This window comes from Aythya ferina (genome assembly GCF_964211825.1).
Source record: "Aythya ferina genome assembly, chromosome: 1".
NCBI lineage: Eukaryota > Metazoa > Chordata > Aves > Anseriformes > Anatidae > Aythya > Aythya ferina.
This window is the reverse complement of record NC_140296.1, coordinates 159,689,088-159,698,089: the sequence shown is the minus strand read 5'-3', so window position 1 is coordinate 159,698,089 and position 9,002 is coordinate 159,689,088. Positions and strand designations below refer to the sequence as shown.

General features: G+C 47.3%; 1 protein-coding gene across 1 annotated transcript in view; it reads right to left on the bottom strand.

Annotated features, from left to right (window-relative positions):
• Positions 1–812: 812 nt before the first annotated feature.
• PLXNC1 (plexin C1) overlaps positions 813–9,002 on the bottom strand; it is a 68,915-nt gene continuing 60,725 nt past the window's right edge. The window contains exons 27-31 of the mRNA XM_084496473.1: positions 8,449–8,612; positions 7,865–8,012; positions 5,878–6,018; positions 5,713–5,787; positions 813–3,998 (exon numbers count right to left, since the gene is read on the bottom strand). Of these exons, the coding sequence (XP_084352599.1) occupies positions 3,894–3,998; positions 5,713–5,787; positions 5,878–6,018; positions 7,865–8,012; positions 8,449–8,612 (633 nt within the window). The 3' untranslated portion in view covers positions 813–3,893. The remainder of the gene's footprint in view (positions 3,999–5,712; positions 5,788–5,877; positions 6,019–7,864; positions 8,013–8,448; positions 8,613–9,002) is intronic.

The window sequence follows — 9,002 nt, the reverse complement described above, 5'->3', positions numbered from 1 at the left end:
AAAAGCAGTGTATTAGCCTGTGACCACTAGAAGCCATGGAAGGTGTTTCTGTCTCCTGGAGGATTAACCTGGAAAAGGTAACGGTCTGTGCCTGAGCTAACTGCCAAATGTTGTGCTCACCGGTGCTGATCATTATGTGGCGCACCGTGCACAGTCTCGTTTCTGTCCATGACACTGGGTATGTGTTGTTCTGCAGGACTTCTACACGCTGTCAGGGCACGGGGAAGGGGATGTGTACAAACTAGGGAAGCCTTGGAGGGTAGAAGGCGCCTAGGAACAGGAGGAAGAATGATGATTAGCCACAGGTTTTGTGGGCTCCCTTTCCCAGTTGGTCTCAGGCTCTGTTCCTAAGAGTTAATTCCTCTCCTGAAATAACAGGTACCAGGTTATCCTCATTTTTAGTTTTTTAACTTAAAAAAAACCACCATTATCATCCTCAGAGCCTTGAAGCAAATGAAGCTGTGCGCTGCATCTTCAGCCTGCTGATGCTTCCCCGGGGCTGGGAGGCTGCAGGGAATCCCCCTCCACGTGCCTCCCACCCCAAACCCCGCAGGGAGGCTGCTGCTCTGTTTCAGGCCAGTGACTCCCCAGCCGCGGCATCACCTGATGCTGCATCAGGCCTTTCTTTTCCTACTGCCCAACTTCAGGGGCACTGCGGTGGCCGTAAAACACGGGGCTGTGCCTCGGAGCCCCTGAGGGGCTGGAACCAGTGGTGCCTCGCAGGTGATGCCAGCCCGTGTCTTGTACAACCACAGCGTGGCTGCAAGCTCTTTGTTCTCTTAACCATATTTAAATACACGAACTAATCAAAGTAACCTTCAAAGGCATTTTATTCTAGATAAACCCATACAAACACCAACATGTATTTGTCATTTGCACTTTTTTTTTTTTTAAACCATTCATTTTAAACAACAGGTTAACTTCTGTACAACAGGAATTACTTTACACATTAGTAGCATTTGACTTCAAACTAAATGACTGCAAAATAATGCTCTGTAAGCTAGTGTTAGAAAATATGCTGTTTGCAATAGCAGTTTGCCTGTAAACATGTTTGCCATGTGAAAATAAGTTAAAGAAGTTTGCTTTCATTTCAGAGAATGCGATTAGAATTGTTGGGTTGCCATTAGGTAGCTTTAGTCACAGGTTGGTTGTTTTGTCTGTGTAACAAAGTAACAGCAAATTGCAAATGTGGAAGGTGTGCCAATGTTTTGTGTGCTGACCCAAACCTACCAAAAGAGCTACAATCACTTAATTATACTTCACATCACTTTGTGAGATCCACCTTACGGGTTACAAAGTCCCAGCATGACTTCAAATGGGTTACGAACAGAGTGAAGCTGTTTAGGAGGCTTGAATAAAAGGCAATAATCCTATTCCAGGCTGTAGGCTAAGGCTACAGGGCCTGCTTCAACACATAATCTCTAGAAATCATCAACGCTATTGTAGCAAACAAGCAGTAGTACAAATACAGAATAGGACTGATTTTTGTTTTCTCATCATAAAAACACATAGAGTGAGGTTCACAGGTTCAGACCCACGCAAACAGATTATATTTTACAGCTTTTCAAGCAGAAATTTGGGTTGTTTTTCTGCCTGTACAGAAGATTACTGTTGAACAAAACGACCACATTTCCTTCAAATGCACTTCCAGCAAACACTTGAATTGGAACTGAACTTCTGAGACATCTGTCTAACCAGAAAGAGTAAATTGCTTATGCCTGTCCTTCTGTGTTAATTACTGTGCTTTTTTTGTTTGTTTGTTTGATGCTGCTTTAAAAGTTTAGGTTAAGAATGTTAAAAATCAAAGCCCTTAAGTACAGGTAATCTAAGCTTAAGTGCTGCTCAAGCCATGGTCTGCTCCTTTAGGACAGAGAGCAAGATAGGTTAGGGTTGTTCGTTTGTTTTTTCCCCATTAAAACTAAATTTGTATCATACTACATGTATATTGTGCCAGGTAGAGAACTGCTGAAAGTACTGCAACACTGTAGTGCAGCTTCCTGAACAAAGCCATACATTCCATCAAGTATAAAGTGTAAACTTAATAGCAAGTAAAAGACTTGAATTTTAAAAAGCCATCACAGTATGGACTGGTGGCTCCCCTCTCTGATATGTAAGAGGTACAAGTTGTGCAATCACATGGTAGGGAGGGGGCAGACCAGTAGGCAACGTGTTGGTTTGTTTTGTTTCGTTTCCCCTGTTAGCAGGCGGCCTCGCTGCTGCCAAGCCCTGGTTAGCATTCCCTGGCGCCGGCCGGCCTTGGGCCTGGTACCAGCATCTGTCAGCACGTGCAACAAACCCGGCCAGCCCCCGTGTTGTGCTGCAGCCTCCGGGCTCCTCCAAGGCCACAGCTCGCAGAAATAAATGGGGGCTGTGCTCAGGCATCGCTGTCTCGGCCCAGCCCCAGCACACGCTGCCTGCCCTAAGCGTGAGCCACCTGCACCCTCTGAGGGGTGCCCCCGGCGCTGCCCAGGTGCGGCCCTCTGGGAACAGGAGGCGGGAGCTCAGCGCCTCTCCGCTGGTGGCTGGTGTGCACGAGATGCCTCTTGCCAGAGCCCTGGCTCAAGTCTAAGGGCGGCTGCAGCCTTAGTGCGTGCCACCACGGCAGTCGCAGCAGAGCCTGTGGTGACCAAACGTGGGTTTGTGGTGAGGGGGGGCCGTGCTGGCGCAGCAGCAGAGCCAGCGCCGCCGCTGTTCCTCTGTGGCTTGGCACCGCAGCCACTGCACCAGCAGCAGCACGGCTGCACTCCTGCGTTTCAGCTGGGCTGACTTCAGCCACAAATGCAATCCTCCCCTTCCCCCCAGGCTCTGAAAATAGCCAAGCCTCAGAAAACAGCCCCGGCAGGACTAAGGCAGACTGTTCCCCTCCTGCCCCCAGACCCTGGCTATACCATGTGCACATCGACCAGGGGTCACCAGAGGCCTCCTGCTCTTACACACTGTTAACCTAACCCTCATTTGACAAAGCTTTTGTTTGGACAATCTGGAAAATCAAACTAAACTAAACTGAACTGCTGGCATTCGGCTTGCGAGCCCCTCGCACACGGATGGCAGGACGGGAGCATGGGGCTGTGCCTCGTGCACCCGAGTAGGGGTCTGTGCCGCCGTCCTCACGGCCTGGTCTGACGCTGTGCAGCCGCACGGGGGTTTCACCTGTGAAGCTGCTCAGGAGTTTCACAGCTTTTGTAAGGGTGGAAAGGTAGCTCTGCAAACAGGGGCTGGTGCCAGTCCGGCTCCTTTCTCCAAAAGCCTCGCCCCTGCTCAGTGGTTGGCTCCACCTTGCGATTTTTAAGCTCAGAGAAGTCCCGCCATGTGCCATTTGTACTTCAGACCTCAGGCTCACTTCTTCTGCTAAGCGAGCTTGTCCTAAGTGTCACCTGGGTGCTGTTTTTTATTCAAACAGGAACCAGCCTACATTTGTCTGGAAGGAAGGAAACTGCAGCTGACCTGTATTCTGACACCGGAGCTCATCCTCACAGCCAGGGCTGCTGAAAGGATGTGGCAAAACATCAGCTTTCTGTCTTAAAAACAGAGCCAAGCAACTTAACACGGGCGACTCCGACCTTGCAGTGTGCATTTGCACCTCCTACAAGCTTGTTGTTAAGTAAGCAGAACGCTTACTGAGGCAGTATCTTTGAACAAAAAGGTACACGCTCAGGTACCTGACAGTGCCGGCCTCACCGTGCCAGCCTCACTTTCGCTTTCACACACTCACACTGGAGTACCTACCCCTGCACACACGTCATTCCCAAACTTCGATTGTACTTGGAATGGTCCGAGTGGAGAAGAGTGTCCAAATGTTTCAAACCCTGTACATAAAGTCAGTCAAAGCTGTTCTGGGAGCAGTAGCGCTTATTTAAAATTCCCCACAGCGAGGCTGTGAGTCAGTGCTCTGCTCAAATCCATTTGCATTTTTTCTTCTCATCAAATAAGGCTTTTACTTGCTGGAGCTGTTTCTGGACTTCTTCAAACCCCCGTTCTCGCTCGAGTTTGCTGACAATCTGTTAACAATTAGCAAAAAAAAAAAAAAGAGAATAATTTTCTTAGTGCTTATTTGATTTGCAGTTCTTTAAAGCCCACTTTTCTGCATTCCAGCGACTACTGGCAGAAAAATCCATCTGAATGCCCGCCTGTATGTAAACATTCTCTTCTGACTTTAACACTTTGTTTTGGTAGTTTCCCTTTCAAGTCATTATGATTACAGGATTTGCAACACTTCCACAGAGGGAAGAATGACAGAACCAAGCTGAAACCAAAACAAGCCCCACACATGTTCAGCTATTAAAGTGTGAGGCAAGGCCACTGCTCCAGTTTCACCCCGGAGCAGATTTGCAATTGATCTCTTATTCCTCTTCATCTGCCCTCCAACCCAGGGCAATGAACTGCCTCTCCTCCTCCAGCCGACCCACTTGGCAGCGGACCAGGTGATGGGAAGGAGCACGACTGGTGTCTGAGAACTCTTTGCTGGCAGCTCTACAAAGGGACTGAGGTCTCGGCAAAAAACGAGTGAGGTTTAGCTGCTCCTCATCAAATACCAGAGCAGGGAAGAGCAGGGGGAGGGAGGGAGGGAAGGAAGAAGGGATGTCTTTCTAAGGATGGGACAAGCATAGCTGATGCTACCTTCAAAAAGGGGCATTAGGATTAGAATGGATGCTGAGCTCTTGTGTGTCAACAATTTTAATGAGCTTAATGAATCGCAGTCCTTCTCCAAGTATTACTCTCAAATTCTTTTAAGAGGCAAAGATTTGATGCTGGAGACGTATAGTTCAAGATGTTAGAGATCAGAAGCATCAAGCCAGCTAACAGGTGACTGAGAGCTGGCTGATTATAGCGAGCGCTGACGCTGTGCTGTCGGGGATGAAAGAGAAAAAGGTCCCGTTGCTGGGAGACCCAGCCAGCCTGCTGCAAGCCGTAACCAGGCCCCCAGGCTGCACACGCGGCCGGCTCTCATCTGCATCCCCGCGGGCACACACAGCCGCTGTTAAGGCTGCCGAGCATCACGGCGTGCAGAATCCGCCAGGGTAAAGCGGAGGGCAGGGATTGTCTCACAAAGCAGCTTAGAGGCAGCCTGTGACTAACTGCATCCAGGTGAGAGAAGGCCTCTTCTGTTGGCAATCGCGGGGACTGGAATCCAGAGCTTTTTTACTGGAACCTAGAGCTTCTTTTCGTTAAGGGGAAGTACTGGAGCAGAGGATGAGAGAGCCGTGATGGGAAAGGAGCACTTGTCTTACTGCAAGGCCACTTGTGCCCTGCTGAGGGGTTTGTGTTGACTGTTACATTGAGATCCCTGGTGCTACGGTCTAATCAGTTTTCTGAATCTCCAGGGAAAAAGAGGGCAAGCGCAGGAGTTGTGACAGGCATTAACAGATACACTGCAACCTGAGATGTGTTGACTACACAGGAACTTCCCCAAAACTGCAGGGAGTTTCATTTCTATCGCCTGTGCAAATGCCAGTGGCAACAGCGAGGGCGCATCACGCACCCTCGGCCTGTGAGCCCAGCTGGGGTGGGGACTCGGGCAGCCCCGCGGCCGCGCTGCTCGGCCCTACGCAGCTCGGGGGCGGCACAGCCTCGGCACAGCACTGCCGGCTGCCTCTGGAGTGGGCACCCGGGAAGTCACAGCACAGCCCCCGGTCCGTCTGCCAAGCCGGCTTTCATCCTGCGATGGCAAGTGGCTGTCAGGGGGGAAGCAGCAGGAACTGCAGATGTGCTTACCTCATCATAATACTTCACTATGTATTTGTAGATTTCAATCAAGGCCACTTCCTCATTAAATTCATTTTCATGTTTCTAAAACAGAAAACAGCTCTGGTCAGATGGTTCTCCTTTTTTAAAAAAAGTAATGGGAAGGCAAATGAAGTTCCCACTTTTCGACCACACCTTAGATTCCTGAGTTAGAAATTCTTCAACCTCTGAAGTGGTCAGCTGGGGCAGATCCCTGATGGCTTTGTAGTACGCTTTCACCTCCTTCTTGTAGAGCGGAATGTCCTTAGCGTAGAGGAGTTTATTTGTTGGTGCTTCCTTAAAAGAAAATATTTGAAGCCTTGTCAATTTTCGCAGCACAGATTTCCTGAGGTTCCACCTGCTCATAGTTAATTGCATCTAATTGTGTCTCTGTGTGACTCATTTCTCTTTGCAGTGGTTACAGGCAAGGAATCAAGGTTATGAGAGAAAGATGAACAGCCTTCAGTAACAGTGCATTGTGCTTCACGACAGTTGCCATGTGATTATTTCCAGTGGCATCGGGAGTGCTGAAGATCTGTCCCTTAGACAAACTTCTCTTTCTAACTTCCTCCCCACCCTTCTCTGGACCTGAAAGACTGTGAAAGCTGAAGCAAAGGGCTTGAGCTATTTACATACAGGATACAGCAGAGCTGGGGAAAGTTCCCCTAGGGTCACATAGCGGAGAGCCCTGCAAGACACTGTGCTGGCAGAGGTTCCCCTAAAACACTTTGGTCCCTACTATTCCCTCCTCCCAGGGCTTCAGCAGTGTGGGGGGCTGACTGCCAGGCATACACAGCCAAAGGGATATTTTTTTTCCCCCAGGGCTTCAGCAACCCAGGTCAGTACTGACTGACCAGGCAGCTTTTGGCTGCTGAGGAAAAAAAAATGCTGCTGTTTGTGGCAGGAGCTAAAGCCCCACCTGGAAACCATGTTTTCAAAATGTAAAAGTGGGGGCCGGTAGTTTCCTGTGACTGCTTTTAGTTTTAAATTCTGGAGAATAAATGACACGAGCACGTGATACATTGTCACTCCTGTTTCCACTATGTGCTAAAGGGTTCTAAGTATCTTTGTTTTCTAAGCGGCTAAAGAATGTTTTAAGATGAAGGGCTAAAAATCATGGCAGTAAATACATTTCACTAACATCTAACAGGACGGGAACTGTGTTACAAAGCATCACGTTTCAGCATCCCTTCCTTTTCCCAATGGCTAAGGGGAGCTGCTGTACCAATAGTACTTCACAATCCAGGTTGACACATCCGTGTCTACTTCACAAGTGCAGAAGCTTAACAGACCATGCTCATTTGCAGGTTTTCATCAAACAACTGATGTGATTAGTTTTAATTCATGACACTTCACTCTTGAAGCAAGATAAACAAGCACATTATTTGTTATTTACCTTTAGCAGAAGAGCAGTTGCTTCAGACCACATAGGATATTACTCCATTTTTCTATATAAAATTTTAGACCGAAAAATCTCTAGCCTTTTTTTTTCTTGGTACCATGAGCCTGAACACATACTGGCTGCTCTGGTCCAAGGGAAACGAGTATATCCTCAGGAAAAATTAATTATTTCTGATCCCCAGGGTTCTGGATATTGTACTAAAGAACTTCTGAATTTAAGATTTCTGTACCTGTTCCTCCGGCAAATAATTTTGGATATAAAAAGGGTGTAGCTAATATAGATTAAAGGAATTTTTTAAAACTTAGAGCTCTTTCAAGAATTCATACAGATCCCAGTAGCTTACTACTTTTGTCTTCTGCACATCTGTGTCTGGCAGGCAAAGTCTGGACTACTTATTAAATAATGATAATACTGTTAAGACTTCTGCTTGAAAACTGTTAAAAACTTAATTAAAATTTTACAGTTTCCACCTTCTTCCACGCATTCTATACACTGAACAGAAACTAACTGCAGAAAAGACAAGCAGCAGTTAATTATAAATATGGCATTTTAGTAGGTGTGCCTGTCTACTCCAATGGACTCTTTAAAATCTAGTGAGATGGAGCAACAAGGAATGGAAGCCCAACTTAATGAGGCCACTGTCAGTTTTGTCCTCAGCTTCAGCAGATCCAGGGCTCCATCCCCCAAATCAGTTGAAAAAGTGATAGAGAAGTTAGCAAAAGACACGAAGGGCAGCATTACCTTCCCCATCGTCTGTTCTGCTAGAGAAAAGGCATCCATGAAAGCTTGTGCGATTACAGACAGGCAGCCATCTATATGTGAAGTCTTCTTAATATCAAAGACAAACTGGGGATTCTTCAGGATGTTCACCCAGAAGCGCAGAGGAAGACTAGACAGGGAAAGAACAAACATCTTTAAAATTAACTGCTGAGGCTGCACAACTGCTTTAGAATAGCAGTTTAATTGCACTGTGCTCATGAAAAGAAGCACATTTTGTGCTGCTTATTCATGTTAGAAGAGAGGTCACGGAACAAAGGCTACGGAGCGCACACATCAGTCGCTCACCCCTTCATCTTCAAACAGCGCTCTCAACCTGCAGGCACTTCTTTCTGAACCTGAAGTCAGTGTGCAGACTCCAAAGTCCTGGAGTGGTTTTTATCAGTACCTAATCGATCTACTAAAATGATGGGGGCCCACAGGGCCAAACCACACCTTCACCCTCACATAACAAAATCTGATTCTTCTGATCACAGGCGACCTGCTCCATCTCTGCAACTACACTTTTGCAGACTGCGTGCACTCCCGTGCCCATCACACGGATGTACCTGTTGGTTTTCCAGATGTGAACCACATCGGGGTCAGTGATTTTTTTGCTCTCAGCCTGGGCATCCAGAAAGTCAAAAAAGTACTTGATGGCAACAGGTGCTTTATTGTTGGGTAAACTCCAAATGCTTCTGAAGAGATTTTCAACAACTGAATGAATGGCGACCTGAAAAGTAAAGAAAATGAGCAATGCCACTGTCACACAAGAAAAGAACAATATTTTTTGTCTCGGAGAGCCAAATGTGCGTCGGGGAACCACACACACAAACTGCAATACGCTTGTGGCAGAAATCTAGGCCACAGGCTACTGGAAACACGACAGTCAGTAACAAAATTGAAACTGCAAACACACCATAACGAGCTGCTTTCACATATCACTTCCATGATGCTGACCAGAGAATTGTGAGAAACGTTGTGACAAATTGTATGTGGAGGGAATCAGTTGCTGAGTTTCCCGAATGGAAGACATCAGCTCTCCAGACACTGAAGAAGGATTTAATGAGAAGGATTTAAGTGTATCGCACAGCCTTGATGTGTTACTGTCCGTTTCATTGTG